Source organism: Monodon monoceros, unplaced genomic scaffold (genome assembly GCF_005190385.1).
Source record: "Monodon monoceros isolate NGI ecotype Baffin Bay Population unplaced genomic scaffold, NGI_Narwhal_1 Super_Scaffold_5, whole genome shotgun sequence".
Taxonomy (NCBI): domain Eukaryota; kingdom Metazoa; phylum Chordata; class Mammalia; order Artiodactyla; family Monodontidae; genus Monodon; species Monodon monoceros.
Window position 1 is genome coordinate 8,467,896 of NW_021703782.1, and position 25,257 is coordinate 8,493,152.

Sequence of the window (25,257 nt, forward strand, 5' to 3'; positions counted from 1 at the left end):
CCGTTCAACTTCATCTCTTACCTGCCTCAGCCTCCATCGTGGCCCCGCCTCCATCACAGCTCCCTTTATAGTGATGCAATCCTCTGTTCACTTCCCTGTCTCTCCCTCCAGATGGGTGGTCAGCACATGTTTTCTATAAAGGGCCAGCTAGCACATGCCTCAGGGTCGTGGACCATACGGTCTCTGTAGCAGCCACTCAACCCTGCTTTATAGCACAAAGCAGCCACGGACACTATGTACACTGTGGGCGAGGCTGTGAGCCAGTAAAACTTTACAGAAGCAGGCAGCAGCCTGGATTCAGCCCTCGCAGTATAGTTTGCAGCCCGCTCTGTGAATGGTCTGTCTCACAGACCCCTGGGTCCCCAGCACCCTGCCTCGCATGGGTAGATCATTCATAAAAGTTTTGAATGGAGGTATGACCCCGAGGGCTGTGTGGAGGGCGCGGCGGGGAAAAACGTGTTTTTTTCTGCGGATCCAAGTCTCACACTGGCACGGTGAGCGGCCTCAGGCGGCGGCGTTCCGCTCCGCGCCAGACCAGGGCTTCGGCTTCCCGCAGCACCCTGCATTCATCTCAGGAGCAGCCCCAGGCTCTGCAGACTAGCGCTGGGTAAGCTGTCGGGTGAGATTCCCGGCTCACTAGGGCAGAGGGAAGAGAAGGCCCCAAGGTGAGCCAGCCACAGAGCGAGGGGAGCCCCCCGTCAGCCCCCAGTCCTGAGCGGAGCCCCATGGGGTCAGGCTCCCTCAAGAATATCTGTCAGCTGTATCTGCTGCTCGCCTGGTCTTCCGGGGATCCCGAACCTGTGCCAGCACTCCTCATTTGGGGGAAGAAAGAAGTTTCTCCCCAGACTCTTCGGTAGACTTTTTGTCTGAAGTCACTCTGCCACCTGGTGGCTGTATCTGGGAATTGCAGTCCCATCCGGGCCAATCGCACTAAGCCTGTTGGCTGGGTTCCTGCACCTCCAAAGCCTTCCCCCAGAAACCTGAGTCCTATTCATTCTGCAAACTCTGAAGTTCTACTTGTAAAGGCACCTGATAGCATCTACTATGCTCTTTTCCCGTGTAGCAGCATGGTTCTGGTCCTCAGTCCCTCCAGGTGTGAGCTGTCAGCAAGGTCCTCCCAAACACCCCCATAAAGCGGCCGTCCTTCTACCGATGCAGCCTTTCCACCCTCACCCCCGTCCTTCCTTCCTTTCACTGCACTGTCTCCACCTGTCATACTCAGAAACAACTGTTGTTTATTGTGTCTGTCCCTGCACTAGAACCTAGGCTTTCTGAGGGCATGCTGTCTTGTTCACAGTTCTACCCCCCTGGTAGAACAGGCTGGCACACAAAGACTCCCAAGAAACGTTTGATGAAGGAATAAACAGCAGTGATTCACACCAGACCATGATGATTTCCTTTCTCTGAACATTGATTTCTGTTCTGTGGACTGTATTTCATTCTGGGCCAACTTTTACACAGTTATATGTATGTAACTCTCATATTCCCTCCTGGATTGCAAATTCTGGAGATTATGTTTGCATTTTCTAACTGAAACAGAAGCTCAGTAGATACATTTTTAAAATTATGAACACTACAGTATTACTGTCATTAATAGCAATCCTCACATTTATAATCTGTTTATAGTTTCTATCAGTTTCTATACTTGATCTTGGCAATTCTATGAAAGACTAAAAACAGAAATTATGAATCCTATTTTTATATAAGGAAACTGGGGCTCAGTAAGGTTAAATGACTTGCCCAAGATCACACAGCCCCTGAATGGACTTCTGGCTCCAGACTGAGCATTCCGTTCCCTGCTTTTGTCAGTTAGGGTCCAAATGGGGAGAGTGTCACCTGATGGGGTTGTTGAGGGAAGTTGACATTACCGTGTGGGCAGAAGGGATCTGTGCAAAGAGCCTGTGGTCTGTAGGAGAGTCTATTTCCCGGCATTCCTCACCCCTGCGGTATTAATCTGTTAGGCTGCTGTAACAAAGTCCCACAGACTGTGTGGCTTCAGCAACAGAAATTTATCTTCTCACAGTTCTGGAGGCTGGACATCTGAGATCAAGGTGTGGGCAGGGTTGGTTTCTCCTGAGGCCTCTCTCCCTGGCTTGTCGATGGCCGTCTCCTCCCTGTGTCCTCACACGGTCATCCCTCTGTGTCCTCATCCCCTCTTCTTATAAGGACACCAGTTATATTGGATCAGGGCCCACCCTAGTGACCACATTTTACCTTAATCACCTCTTTAAAGGCCCTAATTCTAAATGCAGTCACATTCCGATGTACTGGGGATCAGAACTTCAACATCTGAATTTGGGGGGACACAATTCAGCTCATAACACTCCACCTCCTGCCCTTGTCCCTGGCAGACACATGTCACCTTCTTTCTCCACGGGCTTGTGCCCTCCTTAGAGGGCTTCTGGATGCTCTTCTGCTTCTTCAGAATGGCCAGCTGGTTGGCTGATGGCTGGCACACGGAAGGGCAAGGTCCCAGGCTGTCAGTGACTAGGAGGAAAACCCCAGAAACTGTAGAGGCCCCTGCAGGGATAGTTGCTCATGTACACTATGACCGCTTTGCCGGGCAACAAATTTAAAACCCCGAGTAGGTGGCAGAGGACTTCCTTTCTGAGAGGAATGGCTTCAGGCCAACACCTAGGAGAACTTTCTGTGCAAGTGGACAGAGAAGGAAAACACGCAGAGTTCAATTTCAGACACTTAAGAAACTCTCCAGATTTGTCCCAATTAACTTGACACCTGAAATTTGTTCAGCTCATTTTGGGGTAAATCTCTTTGTGAGCCTGGACCACAATTTCTTAACCTGTAAAATGAGGGACTTAGACTAGATCCAACCATAAGACTTGAAAGGAGGGTTTGGGTCCAAGGACCAATATCTACTAGCTGTGTGACTTTGGTCAAGTCACTTTAACCTTTCTGCAACTTCATTCTTGTCTCATAAATAGACCTGAGGACCAGGTAATCTCTAAATCAGTGCCAGCTCTGAAATCCTCTTTTCTTAAAAAAACAAATTTCAAGCAATTATAAACTTACAGAAAATTAGGAATTACAGTTATATAATAAAACCTTTTCCTTCCTGGTCATTTGAGAGTAAGTTGCTGACCTGATTTTCTATCAGTGTGTGTTTCTACAAACAAGGACACTCTCCTGAGGTTTTACCAATTGGCCCAATGACTTCCTTCATAACAAAAGGATCCATTCAGAATGACACGCTGCCCCGAGTTGTCACTTCTCTTTGGTCTTCTTCAGTCTGGGGCAATTCCTTTGTTTTTCTTTGATTATCACGGGCTTGGTACTTTTCTCCCCCCAGGTATTGGACTTATAATTAGGTGTGAATAAGATGGCAGAAAGCAATAGTGATCATAGAGAACTCATAAGTAAACTCATAATTAAAAATTAACAAGTGTGTTTCATTAGAATTCAGAATTTTAACCAGAAAAAAGGGAAAAAAACAAGAGACGGCCTTGATACTTTTGAAGATTTTGGTCCAGCCATTTTGCTGACTGTTCCTCGATGCCAGGCCCCCTCGCCAGGGCCAGCTGGCTTGGACCCGGACTTCCCGAGTCGCCTGCCCTGCCCCACGGACACGTTGTTGCCCCACCCAGGCTCTGACCACCCTCCTTACCCCCCGCGTGGGCTCCCACGCCCCTCGCCCGGCTGCCTTTCCCATGGACGCCCTCCCCGCTGTCCCCAAGCAGCCCTGAGACCCTGCGGCCCTCCTGTCCCTGAACTGAGGGCACCGCAGCACTCCAGGTCACATCAGGGCTTTGGGGCTGAATCGCTCAGGATGAAAGGGAAGAGCTGGGAAGGTGGGAGCTTAAGGCTCTAGTCTTGAGTGTGGCCCCCGAATGAGGAGGGCTCCTGCTGAATGGGGGTCTGTAGGAGGAAGAGAAGGACCAAAGGGCCCCGGGACTCAGGGAGGGGTCTTCGTGGTGTCAAGAAGAGAAAAGCAAGGCAGCTGGGGGCACTGAGATAGGCTGTACACATTCTGCAGTTCTAAAAGGTCAGGAGTAAGGTCCACCTGAGGCTTTACAAAGAGACCCCGTAACAGCACTGGGGAGGGTCTCACCTGGGGAGGCACCTCACCTGGGGGTGTGTTCTGAGTGACAGGATGGTGCCAATTGTAAAAGTATAAACGGGAGGTGTGACAGGGAGCTGGGATGTGCAGCTTGCAGAAGCCAAGGCTCACTGAGGCCAGGAGCCTGGTCTGCAAGGGTGCACACGGCAGTCGGGCCGGCCCCCAGGAGCTGCAGCCGGTGCTGGGGTGAGAGTCACGGGGAGGCCAATGCAGCTCAGCCTCGGACTGTGTTCTCCGGGTCAAAGCTGTGCGGAGCTGAGAAGGGCTGCCCTTGGGTGGTGAATTCCCTGTCAATTGTGGCATTCAAGCGCAACAGCTTGGGGGCTGATACAGAGAACTTCAAGGGGACTCAAGTCCAGGCCCGAGAGGGGTGGGGAGAGGAGTGAGAACTCACTAAGGCCCACCCCAACCTGAGGCCTTGTCACTCAGCTTCACCCGGTACGGGCACTGGGTTCTCCTGCTACCCGTGCCTGGCTTTGCGTCACTTCATCTGCATCATCACGGCCCGGCGTTGGCCTAGGCAGTCCATGTGACAAACCCTCATTTCACAGGCCAGGAACCTGGGGCATAGGTGCCCCTGTTCCTGGGGCCTAACCCCTGAGCCTCGGCCAGGGTGATTCTGGGTCCAACCCTCCACGGCTGTCAAGGCCAACTCAGGACAGGGGAGCCCAGGCCTGGCCTGCCCCCTTGGTGTGGGTGACAGGGATCTGGCTCTGCTCTCCCAACCCCAGACGAGGCTTCCTTTCCTCTCCTCGTCTGTGCTGGCCGCTGCTCACACAGCATCTGAACCCCTGGGTGATCTCCATGGGGAGGGGTGGCCCCTTCACGCACTCAAGCAGAGACAGGAGCCAGGGACCGAAGATGGAAAATGCCTCTTCCTGGGCCTGTTCTGATGTAAAACTGCAGAACTCGGAATTAAACAGGTGCTTGACATCCCAGAGCAATACAGCCCAATTAAGCTATTCTGGGGCCTGAGGGCACTTAGGCATTTTGTGAGTTTTTATTGCTCGAGACAATGAATAATATATGTCTGTACAGTCTCAATTCAAATGATGACTCACGTGTCACATTTCAATCTAACCCGTGTTTTAATGTGATCCTCCTAGACTTTAGAAAGCCAGGCCAGCCCTGACTTCTTGGTAATTAAAGTTTGGATCTTTTAGGGAAGTACTTCTCGAAGGAAGGAACACAGACCACTGCTGGCTCCTGGTCCATGAAGAGATAAGTACAGAAATGGAGAGTAAATGCTTAGAAACTTTCAGAGCAATTTAACGAGTGATTTTATGTGGGCTGAATCTAATAATAAAAGTTTGAGCTTGTATTTTATATGTTCATTTTTTGGTTCATTTTTCTAGTAATTTAATTGTATTATGTTTTATGGAAGTATTGGTTTGCAAGAAGTTAGAAATTTAAAACAAGAACCCACAAGCTCTGTCCTTCCCCACAGACGGTCTGAATGCTCGGGTCCAAGGCCATGGCCCTTCCTGCTCACCGCCACTAGGCTGCCGGATGCAGAGTTCACGCCCATACAGGGCGTTTCGTTCGCTGTGGGGCTCTCTGTGCCTGGCACGTGCTGGGCTCTGGCTGTGTGACCCCTTAGCTTGTGACCACAGCTGACCTCCTGGCCCCATGGTGTCCTCCCAGGGCTTGTAAACCAGTGACCGAATCGGGGTGCCTGAGCTCAAAGCCTGACTGCCACGAAGTTGTAGGGTGACCTTGGGCAAGTCACTTCCCTCTTTGGGTGTCAGGTTTTTCATCATTTTAAGGGTGCTTCCGGTCCTCTCATTATGGGACTCCAACACTGGCTCTGGGGACCAATGAGATGCCCATCTTACACAGTGAAATCAAGGCCAGAGTTCTAACCAAGCTTTCATAACACGTGGAAGGCAATTTCTTAATCTAGACACAGAAGAGTCACTGGCATCCAGCACTCATATTTTTTTACAGCTCTACTAAGGTTTAATTTAACACAAGCTGTACACATCTGGAGCATCAACTGTGGAGAGTTATGACATATGCCTTTACCTGGGAAGCTGTCATTGCAATTAAAATATTGAATATCTCCATCTTTCCCAAAAGGTTTCGTGGGCCTCCTCAAAATCCACTTTCTCCCTTACTTCTGACCCCTAGACAACCACCGATCTGCTTTCTGTCACTATATAGATGACTTTGCATTTTCTAGAATTTTATACAAGTAGAATCATACAGTATGCACATTTTTTGGTCTTTGTTTTACTCAGCATAATGATTTGGAGATTTATCCCTGTGGTTGCATGCATCAGTAGTTTGCCCCTTTTTTTGCTGAACAGTAAGTACTCCACTGCATGGATATACCACACCGTTTTTATCCTTTCAGTAGTTGATGATAAACATGTGGGTTGTTTCCAGCTTTTGCTATTACAAATAAGGCTGCTATAAACATTCCGAAACAAAGTCTCTGTGTGAACATGGGCTTTCATTTCTCTTGGATAAATATGTAGAAGTTGAATGGCTGGGTCATAAGGTAGGTATATGTGAAACTTTTAAAGAAATTACCAAACTGTCTTCTTTTTTTCTTTAACATCATTATTGGAATATAATTGCTTTACAATGGTGTGTTAGTTTCTGCTCTATAACAAAGTGAATCAGCTATACACATACACACGTTCCCATATCTCTTGTATCATTTTACAATTCCATCGGCCTTGTATGAGAAATCCAGTTTCTCTATATCCTTGTCAACACTTGGTACTACCAGTCTGAAATTTTAGCTGTTCTAGTGAATACATAGTGGTATCTCCTTGTGGTTTTAATTTGCATTCCTCTGATGACTAATAAAGTTGAGCATCTTTTCATGTGCCTATTGATCACTCATAAATCTTTTGCAAATTGCCTGTTAAATCTTTTGCCCAATTTTAAATTGAGTTGAGTTGCAAGGATTCTTTATATATTCTGGATAGAAGTCCTCTGTCTGACATATGTGTTTGCAAATATTTCCTCTCAGTCCCAATATGTGGTCTTTAGTTTTGTGAGTGTATACAATTTCAAGGAGTTTTACAGCCCTCTATTAGGTCATCCATGAGTCTGAGTCTTTGCCCTGGGCACCGGTGCAGAACATCAGCTCTAAGGTTTCAGGTCTGGCCAAAAGAGAATGATGCGGGTCCCATAACAGAAACAGGTCCAGTGAAGGTGGAGTACTTTTTGTGAGTAAGACAGTGTGTGTAGTCACTTGAGTTTTAGGAGTTGGGAGTAAAGATAAACGAAAAGGTTTAGCAGAAAATAGATGAATGAGATTTCCACTCTCCCTACCTACTGTCTGGAGAAACTACAGCCAAGGGACTGGGCTTGCTGGAATCATCAAGGAAGAGCTGGTTGACTCTGCTGAGAGAAATGCAAATCAGTATTCCTGGTTGAAGGCAGGACACTGAGTGAGTCCCCCATCTATGGATCAAGAGAGGATGGAGAAAGAAGAGACTGGGGACTGAAGAACGAGGGAGTGAATACCCCAACCAGAGAGAGGATGAGAAGGAGACCTGGAAGACAGACCGGGAGCCTGGATTGCTGTATTTGGCTTTTGTGACGTTGGCCAGGGACACATGTGCAAAAGTGGACTTGAAGGAAATGAAAGAATCTCCAGTGAAATGCATAAGAGAGGGGATGAGATACTCGGGAGGAGGAGAAGAGTGTGGGGAAGGTCTTTTGCCCACGGGACAGGCAGGAGTGGGGACGAAGACCAGGGAGACTGGGAATTCAAAAGGGCGGAGGGATGAATTTGAGTAGCTGCTGTGAAATGTGCATTTTGGGAAAGAGAGCTGCTACTAGACGCCTTGTGGCAAGTTTTGATGTGAATCCAGTGTTATCTCTTCAAGAAAACTTCCAGTAAAGACCTCTGATGCACCTCAGAGTTTCTGGACTGGGGTATGTATTTATTCCGAATGCAACAGCAGCTGAGGCTGGCCTCAAGGCAGCCCTGTGGTTTTTCTATTTTTTGTTTTTGTTTGTTTTTTTTTTTGCGTTACACAAAGCTTTGATGGTGAGTAGCTCAGAGACCTTGTCTATCTTGTTCTTTGTTTGCCAAGTGCCGGGCACTTCCTCTGCTCTCATCAAATGTTGGTTGAATGTTATTGTAAAAAGCCTGTCATCCTGTATTGTCCGTGGGATAAGTGTAGGGGACCAGCTATCTCTAAAGGCGGCAGGAAGCCCTGGTCTCCAGGTTAGACACCTGTGCCCCATCTTCATCTTTTCTTCTCCACGTGACCACATGCCCTTTCTTATGTAGATTATTCAGTCCTTTCACTGTCCACAGGTTTGCTTATGTCCCCATTACCCTGCTCACCCCAGCAATCCAAGCTAACCATTTCCATCGTTAACCTTGCTCGAAGAGATGACTGCAGACTGCAAACAGCTTAAAGCACAGAGACTTCTGGAGTGCTACAGGAATTGTAGACTGTTAGCAACATTGAACACTGGGCTTCCCTTCAGTGAGATTTGTCACTCTGTCATTTCGTGTCCAATGCTGGCTTCCCTACCACAATACAAGCTCCAGAGAGACATTCACCATGCCTACCTGATCATAGTGATATGCCCGGACCTAGGGGCACTGTAGGTGCTTAATAAATGTGTGTTGACTGAGTGGCTTATTGACGGATGGCTTCCATGTTCCCCGTGGAAGAACCTCAGTCTAGAGGAGAAGGAGGAGCCTCCTCCCCTGTTCCATTGCTCTTCCAGGATCCAGGATAAAGAGCTGAGGTGCTCTTGCTACATGCGTACAAACGAGAAATCATGGGTTTTTACTCTGTAACTTTCTCTAGAGATTCCTTTGACCAAGGAGGACACAAAATTTGAACAAGTGTGACCAAGTTCCTCAAAGAGTGAGTGATACCTGAACCCAGGTATCAGACCTGTGGGTCAGTGTCCTTGCCTTGGACAGTGTCCAGAGGCAGGGTGGCCCAAGGGCTCAGTCCTCCTCCATCTAGGCCAGACTGGTTTGGTGTGAATACAGCCCCACCTCCTCAGAGCCCTGTGACCTTGGGCCTTGGTTTCCTCAGTCTGTAAACAAGGCCCAGTGGTAGTACCTATTTCATAGGGTTACTCTGATTCAGGGGGATTGACACTGAGCCCCCGTGGGGCTCCTGGGCACAAAGCCTTTCTGTGTCCCCCATTTCTTTGATTACAGGAAATAGGCTTCATTCAGCCTCCATGACCTTCCCTGAGTTCCAGTGGGCAGATTCAAGCAGTTGTTAATTAGGGAAGGGAAGGGATGGGAGACAAGGGAGGAGCAGTCAAGAGAAACAATAGTGCTGCCTTGGGGCAGGGTCCTGGTTCCCCATCAAGGGACACAGTATCTTTGAGCTGTTTTGCAGATACCCCCTCCAGGTAGGAAAAGTTAACAGTTAAAGATGGTGTGCTTCCCACAAGCATGTAGAGCCCAGACCAGTTGGAAGCAGAAGGTTGATGATGCCAACTCCCAATTACCTCACCACCAACCAATCAGAAAAATGTCCATAAGCTGATCACACCTTCTTTGAACCATTACTATAAAGCTTCTCCAAGGGGGGGCGCCGTTTTTGGAGGTGCTAGCCTGCTGTGTTCCCTCTTTGCCTGGCAAAGAAATAAAGCTATTCTTTCGCTTTCCTCCTAAATTCTGTCTCCGTATTTCTATTTGGCATGGGTGTACAGAAGCCGAGATTTCAGCAACAAGATCTTAATACATATAAGAGTATTTACAAGGGCGGTTGACGTGTAGGAAGCATTATGCACATGGCAGCCTTTATTAACAAGGAGGGTTGCATGGTGTGTATTCTGCCTGCTCCTCGGGGAGCCTGGAGGCCAGGGAATCTGAGACATTCCAGACTTCAGCAGCAAGGGAGCAGTGGAATTAGAGGCCAGGCCACTTGGGCTCCTGGGGTGCCCTGGGGGCTCCAACGTGTCTACCCCTGAAACCGAGTGGGGCCTGGGCACGGAGACCTCTTTTTGTCCCCCGTTTCTTGTAAGCAAGACTCCAGCCTCCATGACCTTCCCTGAGTTCCAAAGGGCAGATTCGAACAGTTGCTAATCAAGGAACCACCTGAGGCGAGATTAAAGGGACCAGAGAAGCCTGTCAAGATTAGGAGACGGACCAGCTGAGACCCTGCACACACCCTCATCTTGTCAGCAACCCCGCCCTTGAAGTACTGTTATAAAACTTCTCATCACATCCTCCTGGATGGGGACACATAGTTTTTCGATGCAGGAGCCCACTGTGTCCCCTTTTGCCTGGCAAAGTAATAAAGCTATTCTTTTCTACTTCACCCAAAACTCTGTCTCCGAGATTTGATTCAGCACTTGCACACAGAGAAGCTGAGCTTTCGGCATCACCCCCCTGCTCCCATCCACATTCTTAGCACTGTTCAGTCTGAGTGAACGCCTTCCCTTCTCTGAGCCTCGGCTTCCTCATATGAGCAGTGGGAGTGGTCCTCTCTGCCCTGCTACCTCTACAGGCAAAAGGGATGGGTGAGAAGGTGCTTTTCAACAGGAGGGGTAAAAGGTTTCACAGTTACTTTCCAAACGAGCGAGCCGTGTTCGGGCGGGGAGGGATGGGGAAAGGATGCCAGCAGAGCTTTGAGTTGCAAATGCTCCTCCTGTGAGAAATTGCTGAGAATCTGCTTCTTAGGAAACCAGGTGACCTCGAGTGGCGGCCAGCAGTCCACTTCATGGGCTCCATCTGCGCCCACAGCGGTCGTGGCAGAGCGCCCAGGCCGGCGACACCAACACCCGGGCAGCCGGGAAGAGGGGGTGACATCTGCGCGGGGGCGGAAGCAGTGCGGCATTTATATTTGGAAAACAATATGCATTTGTCAGGGTTTGCTCTTTCTTTTCTAAATTCAGAACATTTGGGGAGAGAACAAGAGAGAGGAATATTGATTTCCGCTCCGGGAGAGGATGATGGATGGCAGAGACGGCAGGAAACACGGACACTTCCTCACCTACCCCTCCATCTCCGCCGCCGCCTGGCTGCCGCGCCCCTCGCCTCCTTCCCTGGCTTCTGATCTGCTGTCACTCTCTCCCTTTCCTCCCTCGCGGCCAAAATGAAGTTGCCTCCAGGGTTAGAAGGAAAAACTCCACATGCCCCACCCCACTGGACCCCTAGAAATTTCACCGAGGTGGAAGACCCCTGAAACTTGTTGGGTTTATTTCCCACCCCCAGGCTTTTTTAAAAATTTTTGTTGTTTTGCGGTACGCGGGCCTCTCACTGTTGTGGCCTCTCCCGTTGCAGAGCACAGGCTCCAGACGCGCAGGCTCAGCGGCCATGGCTCATGGGCCCAGCCGCTCCGCGGCATGTGGGATCTTCCCGGACCGGGGCACGAACCCGTGTCCCCTGCATCGGCAGGCGGACTCTCAACCACTGTGCCACCAGGGAAGCCCAGGTGCTACTTCTTGCTCACTAGGTCCAGTCAGCATTATGTCATAAGTGTAATGCACCAGTGCGCTATCGTGTGCAAGTGAATGCGGTCTTGTGATCAAGATCCCTGCGAACTAAACTATGACATAGGCCCGGAGAGTTGATATCCACCTGAGGTGGGACAGTAAAGGTGTAATGCTGGCCTTGTCAGCAGAGAACAAACTGCTTCTGGTGGATCTCACGGACAGGAATGCAGAAACAGGCATTCTTTCAGATCAAGACCTGCATAGCGGATACTGGAAGAGATGTGTCACTTTACTCAAGCAATGAAATCACATCTGAGCTGGAATTGGAGTCGCCACCTTGGCAAGCTTACAATAATCCTCTGTCATTCTCAAAGACCCGACAGTCTTCTGCCGAGGCCAGATGGGAGAGCTGAATTGGGGATGTGGTGGGAATCACCACCCTTGGGTTTTTTAAGTACTTGATGATTGCACTAATGTCTGCAATCCCTCCAGGAATGCAGGGCTGCTTCTGTGGTTGACTATTTTCCTAGGTAGGGGCAGTTCTAGTTGCTTCCACTTGGCCTTTCCCATCATAATATCTCTGTCTCCGCAGAGAAGGGAACCAGTGAGTTCAGAGTCAGCATCCAGTAGTCCCTAAAAGGTCTGATTATTTCCTCTTCCCCAATGCACAGTTGGCAAAAGCCTGTGGGTCCTTTTGGGGAAGGCTGGGAGAATGATTAACAGTATAAATATTCCATAGTGTACTAGGGTCCTTCATTCAAGGGGTTCTGAGTCTATAAAGTGGCTCCAGTCTGAGAATTAACAAGCCATGACTCTTGTTTTTATGATTCAAGTTAGACTCTTGTTCACTTGACCTAGAACTTTTCTGCTTACACAGAACAAGTAAGAATTAGTAGGCTTCCTGTCTATTTCACTTCTAGGAACCCCATGACGAGCTAGCCAGCCATGGTCTGCAGGAGTCAGGACATTCTGATTGCAGCATTGACCCTGCTGTCCATCACAGGGACCATTCCCTCCTTGTCCTCGGGGCTTGAGTGCTGCCTCTGGTCCCTGCCACCACGGATCCAATCACTCTCATTGTGGTTACATGTCCCAATTCCGTGACTGCATTTCCCTCTGTGAAGTCTGGCCCACAGAGAAGAACCAGGGATGCCAGGGCTTCCCTCTCAAGTTTATCTCTCACAGTCGTGGTGAAAGGCATGTCTTCTGGTCCTTCCCAGGGTGGGGAAGTGAGTAGGTTTCATATGACAAACTCACTCGAACATTCCCGTCTCCCTAAGTCATGGAATCCCTTTCTCTACATTAAACCAAAGCAGGTCTGGCAATTCTAATTCACTCACTGTGGGTCTCCTTTTGGCCATATTTCAGCCAAGCAGCGAAGCAAACTGTTAGAGCCCTGTCTTCTTCCCCAAGATGCAAAGTTAGATGCAGAATCCCTGCTTAGTGAGCCCATGGCAAAAAATGCCGCCCGATCCAACTTTCCGTTCCTTCCACGATTTATCCCACAGCCTTAATACCCATCCCCACACGTGCGGCCCGGGTTTCTGTCTGCAGGAGTTAGAAAACGCAGACGGTAGTGCACCTCCTCGCGGGTCACGCTCTGTACCTCACTTTAGGGGCTGCTGGGACTTGAGTCTGCTCAGAGGTCTAGAAGCCAAGAGCGGTGGTGGGGTCGACACTGGGGAGAACCAGCGATGTCTTGCTTGTCAGCTGCCTCAGGGGCGGTCATTACCCTTTCCGCAGGTAACGCAGGGTTAACACCCTGGGACGGGCGGGGGTGGAGAGGCCACTTCTCCTGGGGACAGAGAGACTGCTGCCACTGGCAGAGGAGATGCATCAGAATTTAGGGTTCAAGTTCCCCAGCTCCATCAGGGTCTTCCCACACACCCCCATTCCAACTTGCAGGATCCCATTCCTTCCCAGTCCGTGGCCTGGGTTTAGCAGGAGACACCCTGGGAGGCTGGGAGTTCAACTCGCATTGTAATTCAGTCAGTCACAGGGGGAGATTGCGGGTCTGATTTTCAGCCTCTCAGCCCTGTGGCTACAGCGGGTAAGGGTCTCCTTCAGGGCAGACATAGAAGCTTTCAGGTCATTTACGGGGCCCTTGAGCTAGGAATTCGAATCCCTGAGCTCAAACTCTTCTTTCCCCACTTTGTCCAGTAACATTACGAGCAACCGGCCAATCTCATTATGCTCATCAGTTTGAAGGAGTGTTTGAAAGTATCACACACACGGCCACCCAGGTCCCAGCTTCCCACGAGTGTCGGGTTAGGAGTTTCCAGTGGTGATATTTTGCTTCTCTCTCTTGCCCCGTCCCTTCATGGACTGCCAGTGCTCTTTTTACTACTGGAAATAGAGTCATTAGTGTCTTTCAATCTAATCTGACTGGAGAGCTAATTCTAGAAATCACAGCACCAATTCAGAAAATTCATCTTTAAGATTTTGTGTCTCTAGAACCACTCTCGGTCCTAAAATCTGTATTAGTCAGAGTCCTCCAGAGAAAGGTGTAAGGCAGTGTGTGTGTGTGTGTGTGTGTGTCTGTGTGGGTGTATTTGTTACGAGGAATTGGATCATGTGATTAGGGAGATTGGCAAGTTCAAATCTGCAGTGTGGGCTGGCAGGTTCAACGCCCAGGAGAGCTGAGGGGCAGGTGGAGAGCCAGGAGAGGCAAAAGTGCAGATGAAATCCACGGGCAGTCTGCTGGAGACACGCCCTCTTGCTTGAGGAGGCTGGGCTTTTTGTTCTTTTCAGGACTTCAACTAATTGGATGAGGCCCACCCACATTATGGAGGACAATCTGCTTGTTCAAAGTTCACCAATTTAGGGCTTCCCTGGTGGCACAGTGGTTGAGAGTCCGCCTGCCGATGCAGGGGACACGGGTTCGTGCCCCGGTCCAGGAAGATCCCACGTGCCGCGGAGCGGCTGGGCCCGTGAGCCATGGCCGCTGAGCCTGCGCGTCTGGAGCCTGTGCTCTGCAACGGGAGAGGTCACAGCAGTGAGAGGCCCGCGTACCGTGATGAAGAGTGGCCCCCACCCGCCGCAACTAGAGAAACTCCTCGCACAGAAATGAAGACCCAACACAGCCAAAAATTAGTTAATTAATTAATTAAAAAAAAAAAAGAATAGCATCTATTTTATTATTTGTAGAAAACTAGCCTAAAACACCATGCAGGGCAGAGCAGCATCCAGAGCCTGGGGCTGCCGGGCCCCGGGAATTCTGGAGCCTGAGAGCTCTTGGATTTTTGTCTGGGAGAGGCTATCACTTGCTCAGCACTAAAGGGCCTTCCCTCTAACTCAGTCACCTTCTTGATCCAGGAGTGGTAGTTTTCTAACAAGGTGTATATCCCTGGAATGTTCTTCTGTCCACAACTCTTTCCCCAGCTGATGATGCCCACCTGGTACCACTTCTTGCCAGCTTCTGTGGTACAGACGAGAGGACCCCCGCTGTCACCCTGTGGACAGATAACACAGATCAGCAGCGAGTCCCATTTGAAACTATCCATGTGAGGCAGAGCACAGCTCGCTCATGGAAGAGGCTTCATGGACCTCCCGACTCCAGGACGCCAAGGGGAATCACATCATCGCAGATCAACACCCACCCTATCGTGGCTGCACGCGGGGCATGTGCAGCACTCAGCCTGGCCCCAGGAACCGTGGTATGTAGAGCGTGGGCATGCACACGCTCCATGCACAGCACACAGAGAGGGAGCCGGAACACGGAGGACCCAGGCTGAGGAAGAGTGGGGACCAGATTTGCGGGTCTTAAATCAGAAGCTCTGGACAGAGCTGTAAAGGGAAGGAATGAAAAGAGGATGCGAGGAGTGCTGTTAGGCCTGTGGATGTGAACTGGGTCTCCTTTTTTTTTTTGCGGCACGCAGGTGTCTCACTGTTGTGGCCTCTCCCCTTGCGGAGCACAGGCTCTGGACGTGCAGGCTCAGCGGCCATGGCTCACGGGCCCAGCCGCTCCGCGGCATGTGGGATCTTCCTGGACCGGGGCACGAACCCGTGTCCCCTGCATCGGCAGGCGGACTCTCAACCACTGCGCCACCAGGGAAGCCCTGAACTGGGTCTCCTTTGATGTTCTTCCGGAGGCGTGAGGGAGAAGGATGTCTCCTTTTAATTCTTTGCTGTGGGTGTTTGCAGGGAGCAAGTGAGCTAAGCTTTTCTGACTATGTGACCCCTCCAGGGTGGAATCACATGGGTCTATGACTCAGATGATTATCTATTTATATGGAAAGTATGTACCAAGTCCCCACTGTGTCCCTCACACATATATGGCTTCCTTTTGTCCATTTTAATACAGGGAAAATGAAGCTTAAGGAGGATGAAGGGCTTACTCAGGGTTACATGGTGTTGGGGCCAAAGTTGGAACCAGGTCTTCCTGATGCCAAAGCACATGTTCTTTCCCTCTGGGGAGCTATAATTGTTCAAGCGATCTTTCCTTCTCAGCGGAGAGATGGCCTCCTTTTCCATGGTCATCAACAGGACCGGGAATGGGACCTAATGGGAAGGAGGAGAATCAACACTTCCCGGACATGATGTCTGAGGCCCGGCGTTGGTCCCCTGACTTTACTTTCTCATCCACCCCTTCATCCCACATCTCTGTGAGGTAGGTATTTTGATTCTCATTTTATAATTAGAAAATGGAAAGTCAGAAGAGATCTGCTCACTTCCACCAAACACATCTTCAAGGAGGAAAAACTAACTGTTAGGCACTTGGGATACAAGACCTTATGGTCTAGGGAGGGAGACAACAGTGCAAACAAACAGGATCAACTGCATTTTGTTTGAAGGATGAATAAGAATTTGACAGGAAGAGTGAGTGGGGGGAACTGATTGGAAAGGAATTAGGCAGGAGGGGGGGGGACTAGTTAAGAGGAGATGGGAGTGATGAGGACCTCAACCAGGGCACAAGACGGTCAGGAGGCAGGGGGGTGCGTTGAAACTGACACGATCTGGGGACTGGTGCCACTGGACACGGGTGGTGAGTTCCAAGGTCATGGGGTAAAGTGCAGGGGAAGATAACGATGAAATCATGTTCAAGGGGAGTTTATGTTGACTGTGGGACACATCGCCAAGCAGAGGGATATACGGAGCGGAATTAACAGAGAGCTTGGAGCTCAAGGACACCCAGTAAGCGTGGTGCCAAAACCAAAACCACCCTTTCCAGTACGAAACATTGCCCTTAACGCTTGTCTGGTTTTTGTGGGTGTGTGCTTTTCTTTGCGCGTGTTCTATTTCAAGGTCACGGGGCAAGAACCAAATCAATAGGATTGCCACTCAAAGAGCTCCTTCCGTAAGTGCTGTCTCTATCATTTTCTTCACATTACAATGGCATGAATGGTATAAAAAGCCTATTAATATGTTGATTGTTATTTCCTTACATAACAGGGAGAGAACTGTGCTTGGACAAGTAACTTCTAAGCCTCAGTTTCTGCGTCGTTAAAATGGAGATAATACCAGCTACTTCCCAAGATTACTGGCAATGACATTTTAAAAAATCTATAAATCACTTGGCATAGGGTAAATGCTATGTAGTAAATGCTCCAGAAATGTATTAGTATTATTACTTTAGCCTTATGTACTACAAACATTATTTGTATACTCAGGAAAGAGAGATTCCCTTCTCGGACTGCTGGGACTCCGGAGGGACAGCTGTAAATTCATGTCCTTTCACACATAGAGTCTTAATTGTTTTTCTCTTCCTTTTGGGAAGAAAGAAAGGATGTCTCAAAGGAGGGTCTGGCCTCAGCTAGCAAGGACTTGGGACTGATGACAGCCCACCTAAGGGGAACTTTCTTCCAAAGACTAAGGCTGGTAGCCAGAGACTTGTCTGGTTAGAAAAACACTGACCACATACTGACCACAGAGGCTCCTAAGTTCACTGCTGTGTTATTCACACCGCGTGATCACTTCTGTCCATTTTGGGTGAGAAGCAGATGACCTGGCTTCCAGCCTGGCCCAACTACCTCCTGGACCTCAGGCAAACCACTTAAATTCTAAATCCCTGTTTTCTCATCTGTTAAACAGGGAGACTGAGACTGCCCAGCCCATCTTACAGGATAGTGGAGGGAATGAAATTCCAGTGCTAGGCACTGGGAATCCAGCCATGAATAAGACAAAATTTTTGCTGGAGTTGAGAAGAAAGATAAGAAAACTGTGCAGCATTGCAATGTCTGTTTCTCAGATGCTTGCTGGTCCTTCACAAGAAGTATTGCATTGCTAGCTTGGGACATATTTGATTCTATAGTTTGCTGGACGGTGTCAGTTATTTTTTTTAAGTTGAACTTTGTTTTTTCATAGTGTAACCTTAGGGGATTACAAAGAGGAAAAGCGCTGGAAAAAGTAAACCACAAAATTCAATTGATTTGATTTTAATTTGTATTTTAGGTACAGCATAATCTTATTGCTATTACTTTGAACATATTTAAATGTTTCCATCGTAAAATTATAATTTCCCTTCATTATGTGATTATGTGTTTTATTCAAGTTTGCTAAGTTTAAAAGTGTGATTTTATTTTTAAAGGCAATTATTTTTAAACCCTAGGGGACTTTCTGCCTGGCTTACCTGGATTTAAGTGATGATAATATTATATAATTTCAGGAAACTTCCCTTGCCTGGATCACTGTCAGCTTATTCTCAGCAACAGAAAGCTTTCTAAACAGAGAGCAAAGCTTTTCACTTCACAATTTTTTTCTTAAAAAAGGCTTAAAACGATAACAGCACATTTATTTATAGCACTCAAGTAATAGATGATTAATTTTAGAAGCTTTCATTAAAGTACATTTTGATAGGGGAGGGATTGGAGCAAAAATCCTAGACTCCAGATGGTAGATCCAGCCATTGAAGCAAAGGGGACAGAAAATGTCATCAAAGATGACACTTGATTGTTTCAAGTGTTGCTGCAGTTGGTTTTGGCCATTTGAATATGGGATGGTGATGAATGAAAAAGACTGAAAGGATAGGTGTGAATACTGATGAGGGTGAGCAGCCTGGGACAACCTCTAGTCTCCCACGCGTGGCAACCCTGCCCTAGTGACCTGCTCTGCTCACCTCTCCACACTCAACCCTTGTTATCACTGGCTTCTGAAATATTGAAAGGTCCCTGAACACAAGATACTTTTTCAAGCCTCCGTGATTTTCCCCCAATTCTCCCTGGAATGCTTTCCAATCATACTATTAAATGTTGTTTTCCCCTTTTCTTTTTTCTTTTTTTTTTTTTTGCCATACGCGGGCCTCTCACTGTAGTGGCCTCTCCCGTTGAAGAGTACAGGCTCCGGATGCGCAGGCTCAGCGGCCATGGCTCACAGGCCCAGCTGCTCTGCGGTATGGGATCTTCCCGGACCGGGGCACGAACCCGTGTCCCCTGCATCTGCAGGCGGACTCTCAACCACCGCGCCACCAGGGAAGCCCTCCCCTTTTCAATTGATATTGGAGCCCTTTGTCTCCTGCTCCAGTATGAATTGGCTGCTCCTTAAGTGTGTGGCATGGCTAGGATCTGAGATCTTCATTTAACCATTGTTATTGGGAAGCTTTGTCTTCTCCTTGTTTTTTTAAGTTTGATATAACTGTAGATTCACGTGCAGTTGAAAGAAATAATACAGAGAGATCCCATGTACCCTTTACATGTTTCCCCCAATGATACCATCTTGTAGAACTACATATACTACAATAGCACAATTGGGGTATTAACATCGATGCAGTCAATACACAGAACACGTCCATCATCACGAGGATCCCTCATGTTGCCCTTTTAATGCTATATCCACTTCCTTCTACCCCTAAACCCTCCTTAAGCCCTGGCAACCACTAAGTTGTTGTCCCTTTCTATAATTTTGTCATTTCAAGGATATTATGCAAATGTCCATTGACAGAGGAGTGGATAAAGATGTGGTACATATATATGATGGAATATTACTCAGCCATAAAAAATAACAAAATAATGCCATTTGCAGCAACATGGATGGACCTAGAGATTGTCATACTGAGTGAAGTAAGTCAGACAGAGAAAGACAAATATCATACATCGATTATACGTGGAATCTAAAAAAATGGTACAAATGGTACAAAACAGAAATAGAGTCACAGATGTAGAAAACAAACTTATGGTTACCCGGGGGGGAAGCGGGGCGGTAGGGAGGGATACATTGGGAGATTGGGATTGACACATACACATTGCTGCATATAAAATAGATAACTAATAAGGACCTACTGTATAGCACAGGGAACTCTACTCAATACTCTGTAATGACCTATATGGGAAAAGAATCTAAAAAAGAGTGGATATATATATATATATATATATATATATACAACTGATTCATTTTGCTGTACAGCAGAAACTAACAACATTATAAATCAACTATACTCCAATAAAAAAATTTTAATAAAGAATGTTATGTAAATGGAATCACACAGTGTGGGACCTTTGGGGGTCAGCTTGTTGCACATAGCATGAGTCTGGACACATTCACGTGGTTGCATGTACCAATAGTTTGCTTCTTGTAACAGCTGAGCGGTATTGCATGGAATAGATGCAGTGTATTTAATTATCCACGTCTTACAGGACATTTGTTTCCAATTTTGGTCTATTATGAGTAAATCTGCTATAAACACTCCTGCACAGGTTTTTGTGTGAACACAAGCCTTCATTTCTCTGGAATAAACGCCCAAGAATGGCATTTGCTGGGTTATATGGCAAGAGCACGTTCAGTTTTTAAAGACACTACAAAATTGTTTTCCAGAGTGATTAGACTATTTTAAACTCCCCCAAGCAATATACGAGTGATCCAGTTTCTCTACATTCTTATCAGCATTTGGTGTTGTTACTATTTTTTATTTTTTAATTTTAGCCATTCTGAGGTGTGTAGTGATACCTGATTGTGGTTTTAATTTGCATTTGCTTGATGGGTAATGATGTTGAACGTCGTTTCATTTTCTTATTTGCCATCTGTATATCCTCTTCAGCAAAATGTCTGTTCTTGTCTTTTGCCCATTTTTGAATTGGATAGTACGTTTTTCTACAGTTGACTGCAAGAGTTCTTTATAGAGTCTAGGTATAGTTTCTTTGTTGGATATTATCTCCCTATCAGTAGCTTGTCTTTTCATCCTCTTAATATGGTGTTTCATAAACGAAAAGTTTTTAATTTTGATGAGGTCCATTTGATCAATTTTTCCTTTTATGAGTTGTGTTTTTGGTGTTACTCTATGTCCCAAAGACTATTTTCTTTTTCTAAAAAAATTTTGTAGTTTTACATTTAAGTGCATGATCCATTTTGTTTTAATTGAATTTATTCTAGGAATTAATGGTTCTCAATTTTTAAAAAAAGGTTCTTTACTCAGATTTTTAGCTTTATTTTTCCTTATCCTATGTGTATTAATAAATGGAATCCATGTATATTAGTGAAACCCTCTATTCTATTTATTACAGATCCTGTCTTGAGTAATAGGTTATGAGACTTGGGTTCTCAGATGAATCTTCTGTTTTAACAGGCCTCCTATGAAACTGGAGTCAGGGAAGGGGGATGCCAACTCCTTTCCATTGAATTGGGGTGGAAGTCTTGACCCGCCACTCAGGCCAGTTATGACACCAAGGGGAGGAGCAGGGTGCCGCTACCACTGGGTGGGAGCCCAAGCTCCTCAGGTGGCCTCCACTGACAGTGAGGGGGACAGGGGATGGCTCACTATGACTAGATTGTACTTAAAGTCCTGGCTTTCCACTCAGCCTCCTCTGACACCACCATAGTGGGCAGGGGGATGGGGGGAAGGTGAAATTGTCCACTCGACCTTGGTTGCTGGGGTGGGAGCACTGTGGGGCTTTTCCTGGTGTTTTGCTGGAATAGAATGATTATTGTTTAAAAGTTTCCACCTAGTTAGGTTGCCCTTTTCCTAGTCCAAAGAGAGGAAGGCTATCTTGTTTTGTTTTGTTTTGTTAGTTTGTCTATGCCCATAGCGTTATTTCCCCCAGCTGCTCCCAGGAGATGCTGAGCTGTTATGTACTACCATCCAGGCTGGGATATAAGAGGCAGAAAGAAAACCCAAGGAATTCACTGCTGTGTCATTCCTTAAGTATTAGGATATTTGTTTCCAATTTCATCTTCTCTTCACATCCTGGAGCCTTTATTTTTGTTTCACAATATAATGTCCAGTGCTTTTAGCTGTATTTAGTGGAAGGGATCAAGAGAAATGTGTCTACTCCATCTTGTCCAGAACCAGAAGTCCCAATCGTCTGTTTTGTTTTGTAATGTTTTAAACTATCCAGAATGTGGGGAAAACACAGGGCTCGTGTGACATTGATTCTGTCTCTCTCTGTGGTCCTCACGACATTCACCACCTCGTGGGGGACTCCTTCTTCTAAACCTGGTGCCTTGCTGCGACTGTGCACTCTTTCTTCCCTCGCAGCCCTTCTGTGAGGCGGCCTTTCCATCGCTCTGCAGAACATTTAACATCTGCACTCACAGTTTTATACCAGCGACCAGACCCACTGCCCAGCCAATGAGTAGGACTAAGTGGGCTCCCCAGCGGGGTCCTTCCCAAGATGTATCCTTCCCGTCCTTAGAGCCAGAGGAAGCTAATTTATGAGGGGTTTCCTCCTGTTTCTTCTACTATCGATCAAAAAGTGCTTTTCTTTTTAAATTTTTGTGTTAATTTCAGTAAAGAGAAGCTAAGCCACCAGACTTTCCTTCAGCGAAACTCACAGGCATGATCCAATACACTATGATTGTTTACCCAACTGCCTGCCCAGGAGACTGTGGGATCCTTTAGGCAAGAAACCATGTCTCATCAATTGTTGAATCCCAGAGTTTAGTGCACTCAACAAAGGTAGCTAAAATTAATAAAGTAAAATAATTCCTTGTAGGGATCTCAAATCTTCCTTGGCTTTTTGTTTCTTAAAGAAGTCTCAGAAATGCAAAACGTCTTGGGGGCCTACCTGGAGAAGACCAGAAATATTTATGCAGGGTTGCTGCATACTGACTTCCAGGCAAGCTCTGATAGTCCAAGGACCTGACAGTAAGTATTCCTGAATCCATGTCCCCATTCCCATATCTAAGCCTGATTCCCACACATTTTCCAAACTCTTATTGTCTATTCCCCATGGAGAGAGGATGCCTTTACACTGGCAGCCCGAGGGGATGGAGGGGATACATGCAAGTTACCTGGCAAGCATCGTAGGTCTCATTCTCGTATCCGGCACACAGCATATTTTTGGTAAGTCTTGGAAATTCCTTTAGACACTTCTCCCGATCCACGATGGTCATGGGCACTTTCAACAGCTCTGTTTCCATAGGCTGTCTGAGACCTGACCCATAGAGAAGGCCCTTTAGAAAAGTCACTGGACAGGAGCCCCAGTGCCTATAATGCAGCTGACGTGCCCTAGACCAACCTGCCCAGTGTCCCGCCAGCCACACATCCACCTTTTTTTTCACATTTTCACAGACCCTCACTCTCCATGTCCTTCCAGTAATCCCTCGCAATTTACTCACTCCACCACCCCAGGCTCTTCCAAACAAGTCCCCACCTACTTGAATTATCCCTCCCATTCAAAATCATATTCCTGCCTCCAAGAAGACTTCCATCTTGGCTCCAACAGCGCTACAGACTTGACTTCTTAGAACTGGCTTTCGATCGATTCTCAGCATAATCCTGCCTCTTCAGCATATTTGCCTCTCGTTACTTTCTGTTATGTGAGTGTGACACCTCTGACACAGGGCCGCTGAAACTGGGTTTGCACTCCCGGTGAAAAAAGCTTTCAGGTCCCCCAGACAAAGCTAGGTTGGTTGAGAGTTTTTACAGGGGGTTTGTCAAGGCTCTTCCTGGACTGCCAGCTTCCAGGAATTTGTTTGGACTTCTCTCCATCTCATTAACTCCTACCACATGGAGATTTCAAAAGACTTCTCCACACTGAGTGTTCTTAATCGTGCAGGCACCCATCTGCCTCTCCTCACTTCTAAATTCTGAGTCGTGCCCAGAGCCCTGAATCAGTGTTACACCAGTTGCCCTCTAGTTACCAAACTCCTGAAATACCTACCATCTCTTAGACGCCAGGTCATTGCAAAGCATCCCTAAGGACCTGGAGTCTTGTTCAGGCCTGAGCTAGCGCTGTGCTATTCCCGTCCCTCCCCTACCAATTTTGTTGAGTTTTCTTTGGGAACAGTCCAGCAGGGCTTTCATAATCCCTTTATTACCCTGGTCAGGTTCCTCTTATTTTGGCCAAGTAACAATGTAACAACAAGTAACAGCAACAGATTCATTTCTAAGAATGGCTGGGCAACACTCCAGGACCATCTAAAGTCTAGGCCAGGGCAGGCGTCTTGAATGCCTGTAGGAACCAGGTGGGAAACATCAATGCGTGAATCAGGGAGATGTGAGAGAGCAGAGCAGAGAGCCCCTGGCCAACTGGAGGGTTTATATTCAATGAAACAAACGAGACTGCCATGTGATGGCGGGACAGGACCACACCCAGGGATGGCCCACACCTGGCATCTCAGCTCGGGGCCTTGGGGGATGTTTCCTTTGCACTTGGAAGAGGCTGAGATCAGGCCTCTGTGCATTCCTGGTGCTCAGGGATTTGCTCCAACGCAAGCCCCTCTCTCCTCCCTCCTTCCTCAGCCCTCTCCCCTTTCACCCTCTCCCCTCTCCTTTAGGTTTACTGGCCCATCCTCAGACGCCCGTGATGTGGCTCTTCCCCCAGGCGCTCCCAAGAGATGCTGAGCCGTTACTTACCAGTTTGGGTCTGCCCCCATCCTGCCACCCAGCATTTGTGCCACCTGGAGAGGCCGGGCTCTGTGGGCATGCAGATGGGTTCTTTCAGTTCACTGAATGTGATGGGTGTGTCCAACAGCAGCAGGGAGATATCATTGTCCATGTTGAGATTTTGAAAGTCCTTGTGCAGAATTATGCTTGTGACCCCCTTTATTTCCAGGGATGGGCTGCTTAAGCTATTCGTTCCCAGCACGACTCTCAGTTCTGTTGGCCTGGTGGCGGAGAACCAGAGACGGAGAAATAGGAGGGGAAGGAAAGTCACAAGGTGCACAGAATCTGCTGTGCCTGAAAACCCTAAATCCCACATAGCTGTAGGGGCCTTTTGCATTTGTCCTACTGGGGCTGTTGCTCAGAAGATGTGAGCATTTGAAAAAGGTAGAGAAGGAGGGTGAAACAGCCACTGTGGCCGACCATAGCTCCATGGCTGCTCCAGAATCATCCCAGAGATGTGAATGAGATACTCCTGCCTCACAGGGCAAAGAAAGGACTTAGCTTTGGGCCCCCAAAGAGCCCATAAAAGACCACTTGGCACAGATCAAACTAGCCCTCAGATAGGAAGGGATTATCACATCAATTTGTCTACCAGCAATTTAGAGATTGAGGAACAGAATTTTTTTGTTTGCAACATACACAACTGACTAAAGTTTAACATTCAGAATGTATAAAGAGAGTCTACAAATTAAAAAAAAAATTGTCAAAGCTCAAAAAGACTATACAAAAGAGAAAATATACCAATAAACTTGCAAATATCAACTTAGCAGTAGTAAGAAAAATGCAAATTAAGACTACAATTATAATAGTATTTCATGCTTTTCACCAGAAAAGCAAAAATTAAAAATTCTGAAAAAGTAGCAAGTATTGGTGATGATTTTAACACTTACACACCGCTGGAGGAAATTTAAATGGGTGCAACCACTTTGGAAAATCACTTGGATTTTCTAATAAACTTGAAGATGCACAAGTCCTATGATTCTATATCTTCTCTCCTAGGAATAAACTCTTGCACATATGCACCTGAAGACCTATGCAAGAA

The 25,257-nt window shown here is 47.4% G+C and overlaps 1 protein-coding gene across 2 annotated transcripts in view; it reads right to left on the bottom strand.

The window, feature by feature from the left end:
* Window positions 1-9,795: 9,795 nt before the first annotated feature.
* PRSS55 (serine protease 55) overlaps window positions 9,796-25,257 on the bottom strand; it is a 58,507-nt gene continuing 43,045 nt past the window's right edge. The window contains exons 1-4 of one of the 2 annotated variants that reach the window (XM_029202638.1): window positions 24,186-24,804; window positions 22,619-22,761; window positions 14,764-14,913; window positions 9,796-10,835 (exon numbers count right to left, since the gene is read on the bottom strand). In XM_029202638.1, coding sequence (XP_029058471.1) covers window positions 10,590-10,835; window positions 14,764-14,913; window positions 22,619-22,761; window positions 24,186-24,552 — 906 coding nt within the window. In that variant the 5' untranslated portion in view covers window positions 24,553-24,804 and the 3' untranslated portion in view covers window positions 9,796-10,589. Of the gene's footprint in view, window positions 10,836-14,596; window positions 14,914-22,618; window positions 22,762-24,185; window positions 24,805-25,257 lie in introns of those variants that run through there. The other variant, XM_029202639.1, reaches the window with a different exon arrangement.